General features: G+C 36.6%; 1 protein-coding gene across 1 annotated transcript in view; it reads left to right on the forward strand.

The window, feature by feature from the left end:
* Positions 1 to 24,916, forward strand: part of LOC148110736 (uncharacterized) — a 57,700-nt gene extending 32,784 nt beyond the window's left edge. Inside the window, exons 3-4 of the mRNA XM_087864201.1 lie at positions 22,876 to 23,047; positions 24,823 to 24,916. Of these exons, the coding sequence (XP_087720327.1) occupies positions 22,876 to 23,047; positions 24,823 to 24,916 (266 nt within the window). The remainder of the gene's footprint in view (positions 1 to 22,875; positions 23,048 to 24,822) is intronic.
* The last annotated feature ends 2,476 nt before the right edge of the window (positions 24,917 to 27,392 follow it).

Below are 27,392 nucleotides of genomic sequence, written 5' to 3' on the forward strand. Positions count from 1 at the left end.
TCAGCTCAAAAAGAAGAACAATGGTATCTACTCTGGCATCTGAAGTTTTTCTGATGATGATCAAATATGATAATTCCATAAAGTCATTCTATAAGCTGCAAAATACCACCTGATGCAAATGGCTAAAAATGGGTAATCATTTTACTAATGGATCAGTGAGAAGAATGCAGCATAGGCCATATTAGAAAATAAATTTATCATTTTTTTCATTATTCTATTTGAAAACTCTTGTCAAATCCTTTTTCTCTTTTCTGCATGTTATCTCTCAGATGCCTTAGAATTTCCAGGCATTCTCAGGAATTAATTAATAATCTCATTTTTCAAGATATAAAAATATTAGTTCAATCTAAATAAAATCTTAACTTTCTCATTTGATTGCAAGCTTGCATCCCACCCCCCACCCCCCCACCCCCAGCCTAGGCCCAATGGGCTTGGAAGCCTCCAGGGAAGGGCCATGAAATGTTGCTTCACTGTGGATCTGCATCATCTTTTCTACTAGCTAATTCCCTGTCTTGGACCTCCAGTTGCAAGCAGGGGTTGCCCAACTCTAACTTGAATGGTGCTCTCTAAATTTGTCTTTGGAGTTCTCTCTGTGAGATGCCCAAATGTTACCTTTCTCATGGGGTGATTTTGTGACTACCTAGAGGTTCCACCCACTTGTGACCTCCCATAGCAGCCTTGCTTTTCACAGGTGGCACCTTCCTCTTTAGGCTGCTTATGACTTCTTTAACTCTTGGCTACTATTGTAGAAAGACACTCTGTTGAGTTGACTTTGGCCATCAAGTTAGGCCTTGTGTGGGGGGGTTCCTTTCAAGGTAATTCCATTCCAACTCAGTTCTGCAGGTACTACAGTTGGTTCTTGGAAACAAGCACCTCTGCTGAGTCATTGGTAAATGAATGGCTTGTTCCCATTGCAGATTTCTGTTTCTTTTCTTATAGAGGCAGCTTCAGCCAGACTTTGACCATTAGCAACTGTTTATATATGAGGAAGATACTAGTTGCTGTGGACACCCAACTTCTAAGCTCTCAGAGGGATTCTCTTGAGCACCACCCAACTTGATTGAGAAAGACAGAAACTTCTCCCTTTTCTGAGCAGAAGGGCATGGAAAATAATACAATCCTTTAATAATCGTTGCAAAGAAGTTTCCCCAGTCATTCTTCCTTTTGGTGTTTTACAGCCTTTCTTTCTGTAGTCTGGAGGTAGAGAGAGGGCTAGCCTCTGACGGACGCTTTAGAAAGTGAGCGTTCTTTGGCCTATCTTGTACTTTGTTTACCTCAGTCAGAAATGCCAAGCAGTAAGAGTCTTGTTTTTACCCCCTACTAAAAAGCCTAAGTTTGATCAAAGAATGCAGAAAAAAATGCAAGAAATCCTATGTTGAAAATATATGTTGATGTAGTTTTTAGGTCCTGGTAATGAAGCAGTGAAATTGTATCTCTTTTTATTTTTGGAAATAAATAAATCATCACTTTGCATACTGTAACCATTTGTAAATCAGAATATTATACAAGGACTATTGAGTACATAATTGTTTTCTATTCCAGAATATAAAATGGAAGGAGATTAATGATTATGGGAAGAGTGTATGCTAGTAATTGTTAATAGAGCTGATACGCTTTTATGCTCTTTTTAATAAAAAGGAGAATGATTCCCTTGCTTTAATTTTGAGAATAATCCTGGGCAGTAAATTCCTTATCTTGAAAGTTAAAAGTTATAATGATTATTTTGCTTATTCTAGTCATAGCTTTTTAAAGAGCATGGAATAACGTAGGTCAATGTCGACATCAATAATCACTACAGTCAATAAGAATATTCATCTTTCCTATCCTTTTTATGTGCCCGAAAGTTTTCTTATGAATTTAATGCACCAGACAGGTATACTTATGATTGGAAGAAATGATTTATGTTCAATGTCTCAAAATCGTTAGTGTATATACATAACCTTCAGTAAATTTAGTTAACAAAATAGAATGACCATGTTTACATATTTATTTGTAAATACTTCAACATATAGGCATTCTCCTGCCTTAATTATGTATAATGAAAACAATACTTATGATCACTTTATATATAATAGTTAAATTTTGGCTGTTATTCTTCAAATCTGCTAATGTGAAAACTGTGACTTGTTTACTTGCATTGCTAGTTCTCCAGGAAGAAATGTTTACAGTTTAGTTACTAAGAACCTGTCATTCTGTATTCTTAGGAGGCCACCTGTTGTCAGACAAGTAATTCTAGGAGGATAAAACATATGCTGAAAAAAAGTGACACCCAAACAGCATATTTGTTTTGTACTTTCCACAAATTAAGCTACATGGTATTAACATCTAATAGCTCTGACTTCATACAGGGAGTGTTGTAATGTCTTTTCATATATAAAAAAACTCAAGAAGGAAATTATAGAAGATGTCACATATGGTGGTAAATATTTTGTATCTGGATCCAGATTTGGATCACATACCTTAAAACTGCTTGTCTCTATATCCTAAAAATGTGTCAGTAGGTTACATAGTATTTTGATTCACTTGGCCCGTGATCAGTTAGGTAGGAAAATTGATCAATATTTTTAAATGCTTTTTAAAAATTTAAGCTTGACAAGCTTGAAATTTATTTTATTTTGGGAAGGTTAACAGCAATTACACCTGTATTTTAAAATAATTAGCTTATTAGGGGTACCTGGGTGGCTCAGTCAGTTAAGCATCTGACTCTTGATTTTGGCTTAGGTCATGATCTCAGGGTCCTGAGATCGAGCCCCATGTTGGGCTCTGCGCTCAGCAGGGAGTCTGCTTGATATTCTCTTTCCCTCTCCCTCTGTTTCTCCCATCCCCACTCACAAGATCTGCACAGAATCTTCCTGGATCACAGAATTTGTTTGAAATAATAACCTTCTTTAGTAGTGATCTATCACATTTATTAGAGTTTGAAGAGCAGTGCAGTAAAAGTGTGAACTCCAGATTAGAGATCTGTGGACACAATGTGTTTATTTATTTATCTTATACTCTCTGAGGTCTTAAGTTTAGGATCAGACTTCCAGTCCAAAATGACTGCCAAGAAAAAGAATTTAGAAAGTTATTATTATTATGACCTAAAAATCAGTACAGAATAGAAACTGAAATAAATATAAACTTTTCTAGCTATGCTGATGATGACCAAAAATTATACGAAGCATTGCACTTTAATATATTAAGTTCTGAGTTTTGGCTGATAAACATATGCATGATATTTTCCAGAAACAAAAATAGATTGTAGCCTTTTAGGTAAATTGGATTTGAAGATAAAATATCTTAATAAATAATTACAGATTTTATTTCCTAAAATTTAAAATATTTGTATAAGAGATACTATTACAGTTAAATTACAAGCTAAGAAAAAGTGTATAATTTAGTGAAAACCATTAGCACCCATAATAAATAATAAATCCTGTAGATAGTAATACAAACTTTAAAATGTAAAATAGACAAAATAATTACATTAGGAAATTATAAAAATTGAAATATAAATAGTCAATAATTATATGAAAACATTTAATTTTGCTAATAGCCAAATAAATAAAAATTTAAAAATACCAATAAGATATAACGTTTCAGCTGTCATATTGGTAAAATTTTTGCAAGTCTGAGGCAACCAAAAAAGCATTTAAAGGCTCCTACATTGCTGATGGAAGTGCCAACTGATGCCACTTTTTAAAAGAGAGCAGTTGGTGGGAGAAGCTAAGATGGTGGCAGAGTAGGAGGACTATAGGCTTGTTTCTTCCTTCCAACACAGCTAAATAACTATCAAATTATTCTAAATACCCCAGAAATCAACTAAAGACTGACAGAACAAACTCCACAACTAAAGGGAGAGAAGAAGCCACGTCAAAGAAGGTAGGGAGTGCAGATCATGGCTTGGGGGAGACATGGATCACAGTGCTGTAAAGGGGAGGGAGCTGTGGTCACACTAAGGGTGAGAGAGAGGAGCATGCAGGAGCTTGCACAGGAACACTTCTCCAAAGTCACTGTCTGGGAAAATGAGAGGGGCTGATTTTTATGAGTTCTTGCAACCAGAAGAGCTTAAAGCCTGGAGTTTTAGAGGTCGGTGGGCTTGGCTAGGATAGAGTCTTGAGGGCACTGCCCTGCTCCTAGAAAGAAGGCAAGCAAATAACTTGGCGGGGGGGGGGGGGGTTGCAGATGGTGTGGAAACAGAGATCTGAGGAATGCACACAGTGGGGAGATTCTTCTTCTTGGAGCACATCCCTGAGGGATGGCAGTCACAGAAATGCCTCTCTGGGGACAAAAGAGAAGGATGGCACCATTTCCCTCCCCCACCCCTCTGTGTGAACACAGAGCCACCTGTAGAAAGCAGCTCAGCCCTGACAGTGGCTGCCTAACCTGGTTACACCAGGTCCCACAACCCTGCACTCTGGCATGACTGCCATTCTTGATCAAGGTTGCCTCAGTCCCAGCATAGTGAGACCCTCCCCCAAGAGACCTGCAGAAACCCTTGCCCATACCATGTGTGCTAACCAGAGAGCTCTGCAGGGCTTCAGCTGTCGTGGAAATAGTATCAGGTCTCATTTAATAAGCAGACCAGAGCACACCTATTTAAAACTCACCACACTCTGGCCAGTGATCAAATACTGCCCATTGCAGGCAAAGAGAGCCTCTGTAGATGACTGGCCTGAAGGATAGAGCAGCCAAAACTCAACAGCAGAGTACATGCAACACACGCCAGGGACACTCCCTAAGTGCCAGGCCCCAGACACTACATTATCTCTTCTTCATAAGGCCAGTACTCTCAGGAGCAGAAAACATAATGCGTTTTTCTAACACAGAGAAGACAGAGACTTAGACAAAAAGCCAAGACAGTGGAATTCATCCCAAATGAAAGAATAAGCGAAGGTCACAATCAGAGATCTAAGCAGAACAGATTTAAGTAATATGCCTGATGGAGAATTTAAAATACCAATCATAAGGATACTCATGGGGCTTGAGAGACGAATGGAAGACTTTAGGGAGGCCCTTACTGCAGAGATAAAGGAGCTAAAAAAGAGTCAGGAATGAAAAATGTAATAACTGAGACTCAAAGAGACTTGGTGTAATGAACACAAGGACGGAAGAATCAGAGGAATGAATACATGATATACAAGATAAAATAATGGAAAATAATGAAACTGAACAAAAGAGAGAATTATGGAACATGAGGATAGACTTAGGGAACTCAGTGACACTATCAAACATAATAACATTCATATAATAGGAGTCCCAAGAGAAGAAGAGAGAGAAAAGGGGGCAGAAAATTTGAGGAAATATTAGCTGAAAAATCCCCTAATCTGGAGAGGGAAACAGACATCCAGATCCAAGAGGCACAGAGAACTCCCATCAAAACCAACAAAAGCAGGACAACACCACAACACATTGTAATTAAATTTGCAAAATATAGAGATAAAGAAAAAATCTTAAAAACAGCAAGACAAAAGAAGTCCCCAACTTACAAGGGAAGACCCATAAGGCTAACTGCATATCTCTCAACAGAAACTTGACAAGCCAGAAGAGGGTGGCATGATCTATTCAATGTGCTGAATGGGAAAAATCTGCAGCCAAGAATACCCTCTCCATCAAGGCTATCATTCAGAATAGAAGGGGAGATAAAGAGTTTCCCAGACAAAAACTAAAGGAGTTCATAACCATTATACCAGCCCTTCAAGAAATATTAAAGGGGACTCTGAGTGGAAAGGAAAGACCAAAGTGACAAAGACAAGAAAGGAACAGAGAAAACTCCAGAAACAATGACAAAACAAGTAATAAAATGGCACTAAATACATATCAATCAATAATCACTCTGAATGTAAGTGGACTAAATGCTCCAGTCAAAAGAGATACGGTGTCAGAATAGATAAAAAAAAAAAAAGAGAGAGAGAGAGAGAGAGAGACCCATCTATATGCTGCCTATAAGAGACTCATTTTAGACCTAAAGATACATGCAGATTGAAAGTGAGGGGGTGGAGAAATATTTATCATGCAAATGGATGTCAAAAGAAAACTGGGGTAGCGATATTTATATTGGACAATTTAGACTTTAAACCGAAGACTATTACAAGAGATGAAGAAGGACACTGTATCATAATAAAGGGGACAATCTGATAAGAGATCTAACAATTGTAAATATTTATGCACCCAACATGGAAGCACCCACGTCTATAAAATAATAACAAAAATAAAGGAACTCATTGAAAATAACACAATAATAGTAGGGGACTTTAACACCCCACTTACATCAATGGACAGATCATCTAAGCAGAAAATCAACAAGGAAATAATGGCTTTGAATGACACACTGGACCAGATGGACTTAACATATATTCAGAACATTCTATCCTAAAGCAGCAGAATACAGATTCTTTTCAAGTGCACATGTTACATTCTCCAGGATAGACCATACACTGGGTCACAAAACAGATTTTAGCAAATACAAAAAGACTGAGATCATACTGGGCATATTTTCTGACCACGTTATAAAACTTGAAGTCAACCACAAGAAAAACTTTGGAAAGACCACAAATACATGGAGATTAAACAACATGCTAATGAACAATGAATGGGTCAACCAGGAAATGAAAGAAGAAATTTAAAAAAACAAACATGGAAACAAATGAAAATGAAATCATAACAGTCCAAACCTTTGGGATACAGCAAAGGCAGTCCTAAGAAGGATGTATATAGTAACCAGGCTACCTCAAGCGAGAAAAATCTCAAATAAACAACCTTAATTTACATCTAAAGGAGCTAGAGAAAGAAGAACAAACAAAGCCTAAGGCCAGCAGAAGAAGAGAGATAATAAAGATTAGAGCAGAAATAAATGATATAGAAACTAAAACAAAAAACAAAACAAACAAAAACAATAGAACAGATCAATGAAAGCAGGAGCTGGTTCTTTGAAAAAATTAATAAAATTGATAACCCCCTAGTCAGACTTACCAAAAAGAAAAGATAAAGGACCCAAACAAATAGAGTCACAAATGAGAGAGGAGAAATAACAACCAACACCACAGAAATACAATTATAAGAGAATATTATGATAAACTGTACGCCGACAAATTGGACAAAACTGAAACAGGAAGAAATAGAAAACTTGAACAGACTAATAACCAGCAAAGAAATTGAATCAGTAGTAAAAAATTTCCTAGTAAAACAAACAAAAGTCCAGGGCCAGATGGTTTCATAGGTGAACCAAGCATTTAAAGAAGAATTAATAACTATTCTCAAACTATTCCAAAAGCTAGAAATCAAAGGAAAACTTCTGAATTCGTTCTATGTGGCCAGCATTACCTTAATAGCAAAACCAGGTTAAGACTCCAGTAAAATACAGAACTACAAGCCAATATCCCTGATTAATATGGATGCAAAGTTTCTCAATAACATACTAGCAAACTGAATCCAACAGTACATTAAAAAATTATTCACCATGATCAAGTGGGATTTATTCCTGGACTTGCAAGGATGATACAGTATTCACAAATTGATCAACGTGCTACATACACCACATTAATATAAGAAAGGATAAGAATCATACGATCCTTCCAATAGATGCAGAACAAGCATTTGGCAAAGTACAATGTCCACTCATGATAAAAACCCTCAACAAAGTAGGATTAGAGGGAACATATATCAACATAATAAAGGCCATATACAAAAACCCCACAGCTAATATCCTCAGTGAGGAAACTCTGAGAGCTTTTCTTCCACAGTCAGGAAAAAGACAGGGATATCCATTCTCACAACTGTTATTTAACATAGTACTGAAGTCCTAGCCACAGCAATCAGACAACAAAAAGGAAAAAAAAAAAAAAGACAGCTGAATGAGTAAGGGGGATGTCAAACTTTCACTATTTGCAGATGACAGGACACTGTATATAGAAAACCCTAAAGACTTCACCAGAAAACTCCTAGAACTGATAGACGAATTCAGTAAAGTAGCAGGATACAAAATCAATGTATAGAAATCGGTTGCATTTCTATGCACCAATAATGAAGCAGCAGAAAGAGAAATCAAGGAACTGATCTCATTTATAATTGCACCAAAAACCAAAAGGTATGTAGGAATAAACCTAACCAAAGAGGTAAAAGATCTGTAGACTGAAAACTATAAAATACCAATGAAAGAAATTGAAGATGACACAAAGAAATGAAAAAACATCCCATGCTCATGGATTGGAAGAACAAATATTGTTAAAATGTCTGTATTACCCGAAGCACTCCACGTATTTAACGCAATGCCTATCAAAATACCACCAGCATTTTTTACAAAACTAAAATAAACAATCCAAAAATTTGTATGGAACCACAAAAGACCCTGAATAGCCAAAGCAACTTTGAAAAAGCAAAGCAGATCTGTAGGCATCACAATTTCAGACTTCAAGTTAATATTACAAAGCTGTAGTGATCAAGACAGTATGGTACTGGCTCAAAGAGGCACATAGATCAATAGAACAGAATAGAAAACCCAGAAATGAACCCACAATTATACAATCAATTAATATTCGACAAAGCGGGAAAGAATATCCAATGGAAAAAAGTCTCTTCAATAAATAGTGTTAGGAAAACTGGATAGCCACATGCAGAAGAATGCAACTGGACCACTTTCTTATACTAATTACAAAAATAAATTCAAAACGGATTAAAGACCTAAATGTGAGACAGGAAACCATTAAAATCCTAGAGGAGAGCACAGGCAGTAACCTCTTGGACATCGGCCATAGCAACTTCTTACTACATAGGTCTCCTGAGGCAAGGGAAAGAGAAGCAAAAATAAACTATTGGGACTTCATCAAGATAAAAAGCTTCTGCATAACAAAGGAAACAATCAACAAAACTCAAAGGTAAAGGCGTTCTGTGGAATGGGAGAAGATATTTACAAATGACATATCTGATAAAGACTTAGAATTCAAAATATATAAAGAACATATAAAACTAAACACCCAAAAAACAACCCAAATAAAAAATGGGCAGAAAACATGAATAGATATTTTTCCAAAGAAGACATACAGAGGGCCAATACATACATGAAAAGATGCTTATCGTCCCTCATCATCAGGGAAATACAAATCAAAACTACAATGAGATATTACCTCACACCAATAAGAATGGCTAAAATTAACAACACATGAAACACAGGTGTTGGTGAGGATGTGAAGAAAGGGGAACTCTCTTATACTGTTGGTGGGAATGAAAACTGGTGCAGCCACTCCAGAAAAACATGTATGGAGGTTCCTCAAAAAGTTAAAAATGGAACTACCCTTTGATCCAGCAATTGCGCTACTAGGTATTTAGCCAAAGAATACAAAAATAGTAATTCAAAGAGTTACATACACCCCGATTTTTATAGCAGCATTATCAACAATAGCCAAATTATGGAAAGAGCCCAAATGTCCGTGGATTGATGAATGTATAAAGAATCCATGGTATATGTAAAATGGATATTACTCAGCCATAAAAAAGAATGAAATCTTGCCATTGGCAATGACAGGGATGGAGCTAAAGTGTATTATGCTAAGCAAAATAAGTCAGAGAAAGACAGATACCATATGATTTCACTCTATGTGGAATTTAAGAAACAAAAGAAATGAACATGGGTGGAAAGAGAGAGGAAAACCAAGAAATAGACTCAACTATAGAGAACAAACTGATGGTTTTCAGAAGGGTGGTGGGTGGGCTTTGGGTTAAATAGGTGATGGTGATTAAGGAGGGCACTTGTATATAAGTGTGGAATCACAAAATTCTACACCTGAAACTAACATTACACTCTATGTTATCTAACTGGAATTTAAATAATAACATAAAAAAGAAACATAAAAAAGAGCAATTTAGCAATGTAGGTCAAGTTTATCCTTAAATGTATACCAAGATATTCACATTAGGAAATAAGTATGCAATGATACAGATTCAGGATACTTTTTGCAGCACAGTAAAGGCAAAACAAAATGACACAAATATTTAGCCATAGAAAATTTTTCTTTTTATAGTATGGCTCCATACAATGGACTACTTGTAGCCATTAAGGTAATGACATAGATCTTCACATCCTGACACTAAGATATGTTCATAATTTATTATTAATATAAGAGTGCATGGTACAAAATAATATGCTTAATACAATCTCTATTTTTTAAAATTAAAATAATATAAGTGATAAATATAGAGATAGGTAGCCCTCTAAAGATTAATCATCTAGCTTAATGAAGGTTGTTTCTGGAAAGTAAAATTTTAAGGACAAGGTTGGGAATGGTTTCAATTTTTGTTTTAGTTTAAGCACTTCTGTGTTATATAAATAATCTTATATTAGTTTTATATTAAAAGAGGAATTTTCCTATTAAGTGTAAACTAATTTTGGAATCCCTTTCTGGCTATTTTCCATTTCATACTGTCACTTCTGTACGCTTCCCCAGTTATTCTCTGTTTGAAAGCTGCCATTCCTAAGTCATTCAAACATTTTCCCAGTACTGCTTCTTTGAAAAGTCAAGTGGACTTACTGATATACTTGGAAATCTCTAATATCTGAAACTTTGATTTTGAATCCCCAACACGGTAACATAGAAAGTAGAAACAAGGCAATATCAACTTTCCAGAAATCAATTTTGCATGGCTAACAATGGTGCTGAACTGACCCAGGAGAGAAAGGTAAGAAGACGAGAATGTCATGGGTGCTTATTTCTTAGGTTTATGAACTTTCGAGCATTGTTTAGCCAATTTGGATGGATAAAATGCTGTTCCTGGCAATTTACATCTGAGGATACAACCCCCAACACTAGGTATGGTAACCCCACCAAGGTAATTTCCTTACCACTTTGACATTTTGCCAAGCAAGCCCAATGGCATAAGCCCTTCTGCACAGAACAAATATGGTTGAGTTCTCATGGTCAGGCATTCAATGGGGCTGAGTTTAATTCCTGACTCTTCCAAGTAATAGCTCAATGAACTGAAATGAGCTATGGGAACTCTCAGGCTCTGCACACAGTCTGAAAAATTACAATAATACACCTACCTTATACAGTTATTGTGAGGGTTAAGTAAGATAACACATGCCAAATACTTACCACAGTGCTTGCACAGAATAACTCAAAATATTGGGTCTTAGTACATATGCATTGTGCATTAGTATTAATGCATTGTCTTAATATATATACAATATTATTAATTAAAATACAATATTATTATATAAGTATTAGGATGATGGGACTTAAAATGTGTTTACCAAATGTTTTAGTGTCTACATAAATCCCTAGGAATCTTGTTAAAATTCAGGTTATTATTGATTAGGTCTACTGATGGACCTGGAAATCTGAGGTCCACATGCCAAGTAGCAAAGCATTAACGGATATTAACAATCAGCTGACTGAAGAAAAATAGTCTTTTCATAAGTCCAAAAACAGTGTCTGAAATCCCAAACACAATATAAATTTTTTTAGGTTAATTGTCCCTAGGAGGTCTAGATTCATTTTTACCAAAGATGGATGACATTTTATCATGAAGTCTTATGAACTAATTAGCATTTGAGTTCATCAGATTAGTTTTCACTCAAACGTGGTTTTAAGAAAATGAGACACAGAAAAGTTATGTTTATATTAGAATTTGGAAAAGAAGCAAAGATCTAGAACACAGAGGGCTATCTAGGTAGAGGGGCCAGCCTGTGTGGTAAAATGACATCAGAGTCCTCACAGTCTGTGCATGTTGTATTATAAAGAAACAAGGGGCATTATTAGAAAATAAAAAAGTGTTGGGGATACATTATCCTTGCAAATTGAGCACAGAGAGAGCTACAAAAAATATGAGCATGATATAAATAGTGGGAGTTAAAAAAAAAAAAAAACCAAAAAAACCTCCTAGTGGCACTTGGTCTTAAAGATGATGATAATTATTGTACAATTTTTTTTTTAGTTTTGGAGTATGGACTCATTCTTTGGTTTAAAAATACTAAACGTAATAGAATTGTTGAATGACCTATTTTCATGCTGGAGAAACCTATCTAATTGCCTGCACTAATGAAAATTAAGAAATACAAGTAATTAAAGCACTATTCAAGCTGCTTCGTCTAACTGCTTTATTTCTCAAATCCTTGTGTCTAGAGGCAACCTCAATTCAGTTTCTCAAAGCTAAGTTTAGATCCACCATGAATGGTTACCCTCAACAACCTGAGCTTGGTAGACACTGTGATTTTCTGGGATGTTCAGCGTCAGCCCCCCTTAAGGACAGCTCTACTGAGGTACTGGCTGTAGCATTCCAAGGCTAGAGGAGTGAGATATGTATAGTCCTTGGTTTTGCCTATATTACACATCTCCAAACAACCTTGGGATTCTCTGAGGTTCCTGTCAGGAGAGAACTGTAGTTGTAATATAAGGTCCAGTGGCTGGGCATGAGGTCAGCTTTAAAAACATGACAGAGAAAGATTTAATGTGGCTGTGGCATTAGTGTCATCTACACAATGTATTTTTAAGAGGTAATTTTTAATTAAAAAAAAATTAAGAGGCACAGTAATTACAACGCTGTTAAACCATCTTATCATCTCTCAGAGACAGAGTGTCAATATTCCTTTGAAACAGAGCTCTGGATTAGAAGCTAGCTGAGGAGTATAGAAAACGTTCAAGGGTAAAGATCATTCTTAATTTTTTAATTAATTAATTAATTAATTAATTAATTATTTATTTATTTATTTATGAGAGAGAGTGTGTGTGGGAGGGAAGGGGTAAAGGGACAGGGAAAGAGAGAATCCTAAGCAGATTCCCTACTGAGTGCGGAGCCAATGAGGGGCTCAAGGTGGGGCTCGATCCTGTGACCCCGAGATCATAACCCAAGATCATGACCTGAACTGAAATCAAGAGTCCCATACTTAACCCACTGAGCCACGCAGGCACCCCTAGAAGATAAAAATCATTCTTAATAAATAAAGGGAAGCTATCAAGAGGAATGCTGAAGAAATCCTGTGGGACCTCACATTTGATACCACTTACATTAATCACCTGAAGAAGAAGGTAAACATACATTAATTAAACCTGCAGATGGTACTACATAAAGCTCATTGTTAACTCCAGCAGAGGACAATGTTTTCATAAAAGGAGTCTTGGAGTTGGGAAAGAAGGTCATCAAATCCCAAGTGAGATGTGATTCCAAAATGATCCATAATTACCTGGATGTTAGTATCTTGCAATAGAGAAAACAACTACATTTCTTTCTTTCTTTTTTTTTTTTTTGTTCTTTCAATTGTTTATTATAAAGTGGATAAAACCAAAAATATAAATTAAAAGAGCAAGAATTAATAGCTGCTATTAACACTTTGTTCTGTATTTCCAGACAATTTTCCCTTATTTATATAATGCATTCATTACCATGTTTTCAAATGGATTGGTTTCTCTAATTTTTAACTTTTTAATAGCAATTTATATATCCATTTCCAGGAATCTGGGGCTATCTGCTGTTAGCTGATCAGAAACAGGCTGTTACACAGAAGCCGCTCATGGAAGCTGGGTTTCTTATTTCGGTTATGTCCATACAGTTTCCAGTAGATAGCTATACCCTGAGAAAAGTCAGGCAGATGAAACAGAAAAGTGCAACACAGGGGCACCTGGGTGGCTCAGTTGGTTAAGCGTCTGCCTTCGGCTCAGGTTGTGATCTTAGGGTCCTGGGATCAAGCCCTACATCAGGCTCCCTGCTCTGTGGGGAGCCCGCTTCACCCTCTCCCTCTGCCTGCCACTCCCCCTGCTTGTACTCTCTCTCTCTGACAAATAAATAAATAAAATCTTAAAAAAAAAAGAAAGGTGCAACAGAGCTGTACTTGTGGAAGGAAGGTGAACACGTTTTCAGTTATGTTACCTAGTTATATATACAAACTAATATAGACAGAAAATTCAACAATCACATTTGGGTCATACAGGGACTTTATAAGAAAGAATAAATATTTTAAATCTTATTTCATCTATATTTAAAAATCATTTTACTTTTTTTGGGGTGTTTGGTTGCCTCAGTCAGAAGAGAGTGAGACTCAATCTTGGGGTCATGAGTTTGAGCCCCATGTTGGGTGTAGAGATTGCTTCACTAAATAAAACTTTAAAAAATTATTTTTTAAAATTATGGTAAAATATACATACCATAAATTTACTGTTTTAACCATTTTTAAGTGTATAGGTCAGTGGTTTTAATACATTCACACTGTTGTACAACCATTACCACCATGTACTCCAGAACTCTTTTCATCTTACAGATCCGTCCCTGGCCACCATCATTCTATTTTCAGTCTCTGTGACTACTTTGGGTACCTCATACAAGTGGAATCGTATATTATTTGTGCTTTTGTGACTGGTTTATTTCACTTAGCATAATGTCTTCAAGGTTCATCCGTATTGTAGCACTTTTCAGAATTTCCTTCCTTTTTGAGGCTGAATAATACTCCATTGTATGTATATACCACATTTGTTCATCTGCTCATCTATTGATGGACACTTGGGTTGTTTCCAGTTTTTGGCTATTATGAATAATGCTGCTATAAACATGGCTATAGTCCCTGCTTTCAATTAGTTTGAATATATGCCCAGAAGTGAAATTGCTGGATCATATGGTAATTCTATTTTTAATTTTTTGAGGAACTGCCGTATTGTTTTCCAAAGTAGATGCATCATTTTATCTTCACACTACCAGGGTTCCAATTTCTCTACATCTTTGCCAATACTTATTTTCTATGTTTTTATAATAGCCATCTTTATGGATGTAAAGTGTATTTCACCTATATTTGACAATATTTTAGATTTAAGCTTGGCAAAGCAGGGTTATTAGAGAAGGTATTAGTTTTTGCTTCCATATCAGAAAAGGACAATTGTTATTAATAAAATAATAACTTGGCGGATTATTCTTGTAAAATTCCTAACTACTTTTCTTCAACAGAAGATTTCCATTTCTCCTACAAATACATTGTGGAAAACGTTCTTCCTAATTCTTTATACTACCTATTAAAATAATACGTTTGGTTTAGAAGAACACCCTACCTTTCTGCACAGACAAAAAGGAATTTGGGAATGGTAAAGTAGTACAAATATGACATATATCGACTTGCCATTTCTTCCACGCTGACCTGGTGTTCTCTAGTTTTGAGTCTGCCCAAAGTATCCTAGATATTTCTGTTAGCCATCAGGAGCATGAAAATTCATGATTAAATATTTTAAATCTTTTAAGAAAAAGAAATCCTAGATAATTTTATGCATAGGAAATAGCCTTTGTTTGTCATATGTGTTTTACTTTCACTAACTGCCAAACAGAAGCAAACAGAACACAAGCAAAAGAAATGACTGATGGACCAGAAAACAAAACAAAAAGTAGCTTGATGAGATCTACTATTTTGATTCTGTTATTGTGTAACAATATATAAATACAGCCATCTCCCAATTGCTTTAAACATACCTTTTATTCCAGGGCTTCATACTGATCACATATGCTTGTGCAGGTATTGATTGCATGCTATTGAACAAAGGAATAAAGAGAACACTGATCTAGTATTTTCATCTAGTACACATATCATTTAAAATTATTTCAATTCTTAGGGAGAGTTAGTAGGGCGTGACATTATGAGATTGCCAAACACACAAAATCTTTCACTTATTTCAGTGGTTGTGAGCCAGTTCAACCAACATCTGTAATTGCTGCCAGTACAAAGGAAAGGAATAAAAATCAAATGGGAAGCTCTAAACAGAACCGTGGTCAATGAACACATCGTAAAGTGAAAGTATCTAATTAACCAGTTACTGCCCACAATTAAGAAGACTTCCAAAGGTCTGGACTTTGGCTCCTTACCTAAAATTGAAATTTGGTTTTATATACTGGATTTAATAGTCTTTACTTCTAAGCTCTCAATCAAGCTAAAACTATACTTTCAGTTTTGACTGCAATGGAACCAACATATGTGGAGCATGTGGAATTTGTGAATAATGTGCTTTGCTGGGCCAACAGCCTCAATGCCAGTCTAATTGTTCCAAGTAGTGGTTTGTTCCTTAATGAAGATTCCACAATACAATTGTTGTAGAAAAATAATGATTACTTTAGGACAGATGGCAAAGTGGCAAGATGGGGAAATCGTCCATATAATTCTGACTCTCAGTCCTGAGCTTGATGGAGGGTAAGAGTCTGACTGAGTACTCCAGGAGGGGTGTTTATACAGCTCTGAATCACCCACTTATAGCTCAGCTCTTCATTCTCTTTTCCTTAAATAATGTAATCTTCGCCTATGGGGCTGATGAAGTGAATGACAATGTTTATTCTTTAATTAAATGCTTTGAGTAATGTTAAAGCATTGTTATATTTTTGCCTCTCTGTGTGTGTCCTAAATTCAAAGGGAAAAGTAAGACTGAAAGTCCAGATAAATATATTTTAAAAATTAACATACACATGAGACAACCATCTGGATTTTTTAGGTTAAATCTGAATAGCCATGTTTTTTGACTTTCACAGTTATTTCTATATGAATAGACATGTGTTCAAATATCACGTGTGCGTCTACTCAGCAACGTGCCCCTCTGAAACTATTAGCATACGGTACACATCTTACTTCATAACACAAATCTTAACTAATAATAAAACTAATATTTAATTGACTTATTATTCTTAAACCAGTCACTTGCCTTTTGATTTTATCGTCTACTCTAATAGAGTACTTATCATCTAATACTCTGAGTATATAATACTATCGCCATTTTTCTTGATATGACTTTTAAGCCTCACCTAACCAAGTAATAGGGAAGATTTAATTAGCATTAAAGATTGATTATAGCAAGAATTTTTAAGCTAAGCTCAGTAAAGGGACTGAAATTTATGTAAACTTTGTGAATGCAGATTCATATACACTTCTCTTCTAAAAGGGCCTTTTGCATTCATATAATTGCCACAGAAGGGGTCTCTAATTCAAAACAGGCAAGGACTACTTAAAATAGGAATGGTGTTATGGAATATTTCATTTTGAAAAGATTTTGCCCAATTGTTCTGAGGAGGTTTTATTTGTATCTAGTCCTAGAGCAAACAGATACCAGTCAGTGCACAAATTAACCATCTTATTGGTGCAGCATATGTGTTCAGATTGCTACGTCAGCTGTTTTATTATCCAGCACTACTCCTTAGCTATTGGCGATGTTGGTACGTCCCTTTGCTTTTGTTGCCTATAGATCTTTTTGTCCAGTCATCCATGATAATCTATCACCATATTTCTAGCATTCATTTATTAATTCATTTCTGAATGTGTTTTGTGTGCTACTAAGTACCATACAGAATGCTCCATGAATCATTTACATGAAGATAAGATCTAGTGCTAGCAGGGTAATCAGGGGCCATATCTTCAGAAATGTATGGGTCAGCCCAAGGATTTGGGAATTTATTTGTAGAAAATAAGAAAGCACCAAAGGATTCTTCAGTGGGAAATGACACATTGAATTTGGATTTTCTGTGGATCACTCTGGTAGCAGAATGAAAGATAAATTTGAGGGGGATAAGGTCGGAGGCCAAAGTAAGAGGTAAAGAAAACCTGCTTTTGCCAAGTGGAGGCTGGATCTGAAATAGTGGGCTGATTTTAGAAATATTAAGGAGGGAAGATTCATAGGACATGTATACATTTAGCCATTAGTTGAGATAGAGAAGATAGAGAGAAAAATAACTTTGGGGGGAAAAAAACCCCTAAGATTTCTGTTTAGGACTTTTGCTTTGGTTTGTTTTGAGTTTTTATACCCAGCTTTGAAAGTATACAGCAAACACCTGAAGGTGGAGATTTTAAGCCAGAGGAATCAGCTGGGGATTAAAAAAGACATTTGGAAAATGTCTTTTCATCATTTATGAAGTAGCTAAATCATAAAAATGGTTGAAATTATGAGAAGAGTCAATATTACAATAGAGTAATAATAGAAATGAAAAGAGTGATAGGAGTAGATGTGAGCCTTGAGTTGTATGACTGCTTACACTTTCCAACTCGAGGGCTCGAGGACAGAGACAGAAAAGGAATCGTCCAAAAAATCTGAGGAGAAACCAGGGGATATAATGTCATGAAAGCAAGGGTACAGAGTTTAAGAAAGGTTCAACAATATCAATCAATGCAAAGGTGTGGAAGAGATAAGAATAGAAGAAAATCTGCTTTTTAATTTGACATTTATGAATTGCTTACTGTCGATAAACGAGTCTCCACAAATTTGCTGCCTCCTTCAATGTATTTGACCAATTCCATTAAAAGCCATTTTATTTGATTATCTGATTATTATTTTATTGATTTTATTGATATTATGCTGTTTATATTTTATGTGAGGAATCAAAGCAGTATACTTGTGGATATGATGTTACATATTCTGTATTTCTCAGATAATGTTTACTCTGATAGGTCAGTAGCCAAAATGACCATGGTGAACTCATTCACTGAAAGGTTTTGTATAAAGATGCATACTGATTTTTCATAAATATGTTTTTACTTTACAATAGTGAAGGGAGGAGGCCTTTACCTATGTTAATCAGTCACTGGATGAGGGTTGCCCCAGGAAATGGGCATAATTTTAGAGGCGGCAGCTGCTTTGGTCAAGGGAGCTTCAGGGGTGGGGAGGACTGGGCTGTGTGTCAGCAGGCAAGTGAACTGAGTTTAAAATACACTTACAGAACCTGATGCATGGTGTATACTTAATAAGTCTTAACTGATCTTATTAAGTGCTTGAATAAAAGACCTAAATATTATACATGGCTGAAGACTTTGCATGGCCAGCCCCTGTGTAACTCTTCATTCTCCATTTGCACAAGCTCTTTTTCCCCACCCCTCACCATTTTACATTCCCGAAACTGGTCATTCTCCTGGCCTGAAAATATGAACTGCTCTTTACCTAGAATCCACTCCCATATCCCCAGTTCATAATTACTTACTCTTAGTTCACAGCTCAACGACAAGTGTCACTCTCTAGGGTTTTTTTCCCTAACCCTAAATATGGACTCTGTTTCTCCTGTTTGCTAGTCCATGGTATGTGACTTTCCTTCAAAGCATTTGTTATAGGTGAAACTGTAGTCATAGTCAAGAGTCTATAGGAGTGTCTATATGCTATAAAGTCAATAAATTTCCTTGGAATAAAGAAGTGAATGAATGAACCAGTGCTTTTAGATAAATGTCATGTAGTGAGTATTTTCTATAACATGTACCATAAAATAATAACAATGATAAACATTTTTATAGAGTAATCACCTCCCACCTCTCAGGATTTTCTTATCTTTATCTGAAATCTCTGGTTGTATTTTATCAACATGCATTCAAAGAAAAAAAAAAAACCACTGGAGTGTATACTATATATATAGATAAATAGGGAAAAAATCTCAATTAGTGTGGGCTACCGACCTACTTGGAAAAGTTCACTTAATGAAGTAGGGCGCTCCATTAGATAGCAGTTGCTTTTCCCTTTGTTTTCTGTGATAAACCAGCCAAAGTCTGCAGCTGAAAGTAGCTGAGTCTTGCAAACCTAGCCACGACCTGGACCATCGTGACGACAGCGAATTATGCCTTTGCTAAAGCTTTTTATCTCCACAGCTGAAAAGATGTTTCTGACCAGGACGAAATATCTCCTTTTGCTCTAATTTACTAAAAAATGTGCAGATTAAACTGAGTGTACACTTCCAATTTCAATTAAATTCTAACATTATAATTTGCTCCCTACACTGCAAGTTCTTACTAACTAAACAGTAAAGAGCTGGAATGCTGCTGTGTCCTGGCCTGCGATGGGGTCTCGAAGAGGCTACAGATACAGGAGCCGGTAGTGACCAGCAGCCTGGTCCGCCTCTAGTGTGGGAGATATTGTGAACATGTGAGTTAACTGCCAGCATGAAAATTTCCTGAAAAGTCTAATCCTCATGCCATCCTGGTTTCCTACTGTGAGCTCCCAACTTTTAGTCACCTAGAAAGCTTGTGAAAAATGAAGATTCTCAACCCCATATCCAGATTGTCTTAACAAATGTCTTGGAAAATTCAGATACAAGTGATCTGGGGACTGCAGTTCCTGGGAACGCTGGCCTGGGGGATTACGTTCCAACTGCTCAGCGTACATGAAATGGGACCTATGAGTGTGTCCTGTTGAACACCAGCCTGTCATTCCTGGACTTCTTTTCCAACCCACTTCCTAGTTACAGGCAGTGCTGAATGTAACACTGAAGCTACTTTATAACTTTTGTCTTTCTTCCTCCTTTCCCCTTTGCTTTCACTGCCCTTTACCAGTTTCTACATAGTTAAGTCCAGTTTTCAAGGCTCATCACAGATGTCAACTCTCCTCTAAAGCTTCGGGTCCCCCCCTCCTCTGCGTACACCTTTTCTACACTACACAGCAGAGACAGCAAATAGACAACGTGCAGACTGACCTCTATCCCATAGCCATCACTGACTGATCAGGTCTCTGACTCCATTTCAAACCCTTCTAAATCATGTTCTAGAAGCTAACAGCAAACTCTGAGGTGTAGTGGATAAAATGAAACCTGTTGGCCATTCCAGCTGCTAATTTTAAAAATTATTATTATTATTATTATTATTATTATTATTATTATTACTATAGCTCTACTATGCTATAACATTCATTTGTTTATATATGTATCTCCTACTAGACAGAAAGATCATGCCTTCTTCACCATCAGCTCCTACCCTAGTAGCTGGGACAAAGTAGGCGCATAATGAATATTTAATTGATGAATTCATAACTGAATGATACTACTTGCTTGAGGAAGTGCTCACCTACACTTTAGAAATAGCTTGTGGTCTTTTATCCCTTCGACACTCAGTAAGTGTCTTCATGATCATTCCATTGAGAACAAAAGCTAGATGTAAATTAGTCTGCATGAGAAATATTTTCACGATGTCATCTGTATGCTGGGAAGATTTCTGAAGCAAGATTGATAACAATGAACCCTCGCTTAGTGATGCTAAAGCATTGGAGACTGCTCAACCTCTGACCATCAGGAGTTAACAGAAGACGAGCAACCTAAAGCTAAAGAAGTCTCCTCTGTCTTAATTCCTACTTATCTTGGGCAAAGGTCATTTTATCGTCATCACAGCAATAGCGTTTATTGAACATCCTCTAAGCTTCTAACTTTAATATATGAGGGTTTCACTCTACTGACCTGCCCTTAAAGAGCTTTAATAAAGCTTATTCTTCTTAATGGGGTGAGATAAGATTGCAATGGAAAAGGATTGGCATAATCAGAAAGAAGGAACCAGAAAGAACAAATGTTCAAAGAACAGATAGAATTAGTAAATATCTTCAAAATAGAAGCATTAAAACTTCCAAAGTCCTTGTTATTAACAAGAATAGTATCATTCATAACATTACTGTGGGTTTATATAATAAGTATCCTCCAAAGAGCTCAAAATAAAATGTATTTGCTGAAGATGTTGTTCAGTTTTATGAATTGACTTTCCAAATACGTAATATGGGTGGAAAAAAAAATAACCTCTAGGACTAATTATTCTGGTTTCTAGAGCTCTTTAAAGTATGTCTAGGCATCAGACAAATGTTTGGTGAGAGAATTAGCTGGCAAAACACATGTGGTGTGTTAGCTGGGATATATATTTGTGGGAGGTTAGTTTCTAAAGAGCAGTTTTTCCTAAAACATAGGAGTCATTACTTAGAAAAGACCTGATGGCTAAACTTGATTGTCACTCGTAATTGTCCTCAAACCATGTGCCTCCTTTTTTCTAACATTGTCTCCCATTTGTTCTATTGGTTTAACAAATGCTTTGAGGTAAACATTCATGTTCAGACCTCCCTGCCTAATGAAGATACTACAGATTGGCATATCTCAAAATGTTCTAAATTAAAAAAAAAAAAAAAGTTCTAACTGAAAAAAAAAAATATGTCAGAGTTATACCAAGAATGATTTGGGTCCCTCAGAGAGGTAGCATGGATAGGAACTAGATTGAGGAGCTTGGGGAAAATGTAAGATGAAGTAAATACAAGGTTATTCATGTTATAATTGCAAAGGATTGAGAGTAATCTAAATGTCCACCGATAGTGGGCTGGTTAACAAATTATGATAAAAAAAAAGACTAGATGGCCATAAAAAAAGTTTTTTCTAAGCAGATATTGTAAATTTTAAAAACAAGTTGTAGAGAAGCCTACATTGTGTGATAGTTTATGTTTTAAAAGTAGCAACTATGTACACACACACACACACACACATATATATTGTTTATTTATGCTTGTAATTTTTCTTTTAGGACATGTCAAAATCTAACATTGATTACTAACATTTGGAATTTCAACCATGAGATTATAAAACTTTTTAAAAAATAAACAAATACAATTTTAAAACTGCAGTTGAACTACAAATGAAAGGACATAGAGACAAGACTTTGCCAAAGTTTGAGGCTCGCCTCCACTATTTGCAGGCTGTGTGAATTTTAACTTTGTGAGCCGGAGTCCTCATCTACAAAGTGGGGCTGAAATAGTGCCCACTCGACATCCTCTGGAAAAGATTAAATGAGATAGCACATTGAATGCATTGTCTGACACATAACATTACTCAATAAAGGAGGCCATTATTATTATTAAGTTATAACAACTCATTGAGCTAACTTGCCTGGTTTAATAATTTTTTTTCAAAGGGGGCCCAGAGTTCTGATTGTAGAATTTAAAGAATTTTCTACTTTCCACCAGCCAGGAATTAGAAGGAAAATGGAAAGTTAAAAAAAAAAAAAAAAAAAAAAAAAAAGATTTATGTTGAAATTCAAAGTCTTTTTTTTTTTAAAGAGTTATGTTGTGGTTCCTTTGTTACATACTCCTTGAAATGGAATTTCCCACTTTATGAATTTGTAATCTTGAAGGTTTCTAATGACCTCTTCCTTATTTATGTAATTTTTTCTGTTTTCTTCCTTCCTAGTTTTTGTGGCTTCGAATTTCCTTTTGTATTCTCTGAATTCCAGTAAGTTACGAACATGTTTGAACATGTTTGAACAAATTAGACAGAGTGGTATTGAATCCTTGCTACCATGTGAAGAACCCGTGATGCTCCGGATTCTCAAGTTCTCTAAGCAGCAAGTTCTCTGTATCAGGTTAGTGTGCTCCACTTTGCTGATAGTTTTGACAATAAAATTAGGCTACCAGTGTGAAAAGGTCTGGCTTACCTTGAAAGTCCCCTTTTCTTTCCATGAACCATTCTAATTCTTGCTGAATCTATAATTAGTTTTTTTTAAAGTTCTTTTTTGCTTTTATTTTTGTTCTGTTTGCTGGTTCTTTATCTTCCTTTACACACCCTCTTCCTGCAAACCCTAGCCAAATGCAGATGTTCCTGTGGTTAATGATTGGCCTATTCCAGTAAGGAACAGATGAAGAGAGTAGACCAACCAGGAGTTAACCTCATAAGGTTGTTGATTTTGTCTATTCATTTTCTCCATAGTACTAAACATATTTATTTATTTATTTATTTATTTATTTATTTATTTATTTATTTATTTATTCGACAGAGAGACAGCCAGCGAGAGAGGGAACACAAGCAGGGGGACTGGGAGAGGAAGAAGCAGGCTCATAGTGGAGGAGCCTGATGTGGGGCTCGATCCCATAACGCCAGGATCACGCCCTGAGCCGAAGGCAGACGCTTAACTGCTGTGCCACCCAGGCGCCCCTAAACATACTTCTTGAAGATACACTCTTTGTCCTATCAATTTGTTTTTTTTCCCCGGGGTTTCTTACCTCTCAGAAAGCAGGCACTCAGAAAAGATCTGTTGATTAAATCTGAAGACTACATTTTTATGAGTGTGATATTTCTTTTCAAAATATACATCATATTATTAAAAACAAAAGAATGCCTAATTGAACAAAGGATATTTTTCCTAATTTGTGATTTATATAGAGTTTATAAAGGAATAACCATGAATAATTGGACATTTTGTAAACATATCTTAATTGAATAGAATCTCATTACATGACATGAGGTCAGTCTTAGATGATTGTGGAAGAATGGCCAGCTGTTTCAGTTATGTGTTGCTGCATCACAGACTGGTCATGTTAATTCAGGTCTTCCAAGAAGCAGATAGCAAGATGGGGTTAGATGTGTAGGACATTTCTCTCGAGAAATGTCTATGAAGGATAAACAGAAAGGAAGCCATGGAAGGTCTACAACCTGTGAAGGAAGGTCAGGTAAAAGGAATTTCAGGTTGTAGCAGAGTTCTGATTATGTTTCTGCCAGGCCAATAAGGAATACTCAAGCCAAAGTCATAAGTTAAAGCATCATAGCAATGGGTCTGCATTAACACCCCTGCCATGATCAGCCATTAGGTAGGAGCACCTGGAGGAAAGTATGGCCTCAGTACTGACCTAGGGGTGGAGCCAGGAGGAGTGTGGCTGACGCTCCAGTCAATTAGACTGCTTGCAAAATCTCTTAAAGGCTAGGCCAGGAACAGACATCGCTTCACTTCTGCAAACCAAAGAGCATCTCAAAGCCCAACCAGGATTCAATGGGAGGAGGCATAGCCTCAACCCATGGATGGAGAAACAATTAAGAATTTGCAGCCATTTTTTTTTCTTAAAGAATCTGCAGCCATCTTTAATCTACTAGCCTTTGTTCTCAGCCTAACTACATTCACTTAAACTTCTCTTGATTTAATAGGCCCAAGCCTTGTTTTGCTCCTCTGGTACCATTCTTTGTATGGTTCTGGATTACACTGGCTAAAAGGAAAATTTGCGTGAGATTTGGAAAGTGGAAATGTAGCTTTTATCACTTCATGTGCTGACAAGATGAACACACAGGTTGTAAGAGATTTTATCTTCTCCTCATTCTCCTCCACTCCATGTCCAACCTCCACCAACTGCCCATCACCATTGACTAAAGACCCATAGAGACAGCAGCTTTCCATAGACATCTCTACCAACTCACCTTTCCTGGTTTGACTTCAATGGCTGCAGTTGCTGGCTTCTCACATTGACTGGTAGGTGCCTCTTTTTATCCTCTACTCCACCTTCAGAACTTTCTTACCCAGTGCTTCCTCCAGGGCTGAAAGTCATATGTGTTGGTTATCCTCCTGGATATTAAGATTTCATATCTGGAACAAAATGATGTTTTTTTCTTGAACAAATTGTTATGTTGTCCATTGGGTTATAGTCGTACATTCATGGGGAAAATATTTCCTCAAACAAACAGCTATGTTGGTGTAAACGGTCTCAGTTCTCAGTCCCAATAGTTGAATTACGTTGCAGGTGATTTCAAATCTCAAAAAGAAAGTTTGTAGAGAGAATAAAATTTAGCTGTGAATTAACTACAGCAGTGTTGAAGGAGTATAAATTGACTCCAAGACTGAGGAACTCCGGAACGTGGGGGATGTGAAAATACCTTACACTAAGGATTTCAATTGCTAATATAAATGACCTGGAAAAAATGATAGTTATAGAATTAGAGACAGAAAATTTGGTATTCAGCCTCAAATAATTGACAGTTGAAATCCCATGAATTAGTGAATGCAGAAAGAAAATGAATAGGGGTAAGCATAGAAATGTAGAAAAGGCTTGAAAATCTGCTCAGAGGAGGACAGTGCCTAATAACCAGCAAAGAAACGTAAACTAATGTTAGAAAGAGAAGCTAAGGAAGAGATAACAGTTGTGGAAGCTGGGCAAGATAGGTAGATTTAGAGGCATAGAATGAACGAGTTTCATGCTTGGCTATAATCTGGAGACTTTCTATTTCATGAATGAGAGAACCGACATCAAGAATGATTGTGGCTTAGGCAAGATCTTACAACTGCTATAGTTTTCCGAAAAGTGATAGCATATAAAACAAGTCTTCCTAGTTCCTTTTTTAAAATTTTGTTTATTTTATTTGACAGAGAGACAGAAAGAGAAAGAGCACACAAGCAGGGGGAGGAGCGGGCTCTCAGCCAAGCAGGGAGCTCAACGTGGGGCTTGATCCCAGGACCTTGGGGTTATGACCCCAGCTGAAGGCAGACACTTGACCCACTGAGCCACCCCAGGTGCCACAGGTCTTCCTAATTCTTTATTTGTCTCTAGAACACACTGGGTAGCCATTGGCCTTTAATGCAAATGAGACATCCACATGTATAAGCCCTTAGAAGAGAGTGTTAGCGTTAGCCTGGAGGAATGTAACCAATGACTCTCAAGTTAATCCCTGAGTGAAGTTTTGACAAAATAGATCTGCTAGCACAGCCATGAGGAGTCCATTGGTGAAGAGAGGAAGACAGCAGAAAAGACTGTCCATTTGTGTCTATTTGCGTGGCTTAGAGAGTGTTCGTGTGGTAATTAAGAGGTTTTGTACTTAGGACATCTGAGCTGAATTGTGGCTCATGCTTTTTTTAAAATTACAATTTGTACTTCATATTTTTAGAACTTTGCAGTTTTATTTCTTCCAGGTTTTCTTGCAGCATAGCCTGTCACAAAATTCAACTTTAAAAAGGTCAAACCTATTAAAAAAACCGAAGCACTTGAGCTATTCCCTTTATCTCCCTTTCTACATTCTGCTTTAATTTTGAATGGTTAATTGGAAGCCAGCTCCAGCTTCAAATGCCCAGGTGTAGTTCAAGACAACGACCCTTGTAATTGTGGCTACTGACGTCAGGCTGCAGGTCAGGTCCTTTACACATTTTGGTGAAACTTGGGAGCGAATTTAACCAAGAGTACGCAGCCTCCCAGTGCCAGGGAGAGTAGCAGGCTTTAAGCTTTGCTCTGCAAATAGGTAATAGTTCTTCAACAGTTCTCGCTTGTTAACGTTAGAAAGCCCTTTGGGTTTGTGTGCCTGGTTCTTACTGTAATTACGAAGGCTCATCTCCTCTTGTCAGCCCCCAGTAACCTCAAAATCCATTTTGCTAGCAAGTACACACCCAACATGTTGTTTTTCTGTGTAAATTGACACCTCTCTCTGGGTAAGACCCCAGTGCTGGCTCTCCATGGAGGAGATCCTGCCCTCTTTCATTGAGTAGCTTTGGCCTTTAACCAAGCTTCCCAGGCTTTATTTTCTTCAGTCTTAAGTTGGACTAATAATCGAAGCCATCATGCAAGGTTATGTTGCACCTTAAGTGAGGTAACATCATGAAGGCCCTAACATACTGTCTTAGAATATACCTAATACACTGTCTTAGAAATATCAAATCAATTGACCAAAACTTCAAAGCTAATAAATGGTGGAATTTGGATTTAAACTCTTCCTTCACAGTCAATAAAATGATAGGTCCACAGATGTATCTGGTTATCATCACTATTCTTGTGTTCAAGAAAATCTGCTAGCTCCTGTGGAATTACAAAAGTTACAGGACTCTTATTTTCCTCTACTCTGTCTGCCTTAGACAAGGACGTCATGTAAGTGACTATAGTTTAGTAACAAATGTGTGTCACATGAGCAAAATGCAGCAGGTATTTTAAGATTTGGATTGAGGGAGAGATTACTTATAAGGTTGA

Source organism: Ursus americanus, chromosome 1, assembly GCF_024610735.1.
Source record: "Ursus americanus isolate L20-20 chromosome 1, mUrsAme1.1.p, whole genome shotgun sequence".
Taxonomy (NCBI): domain Eukaryota; kingdom Metazoa; phylum Chordata; class Mammalia; order Carnivora; family Ursidae; genus Ursus; species Ursus americanus.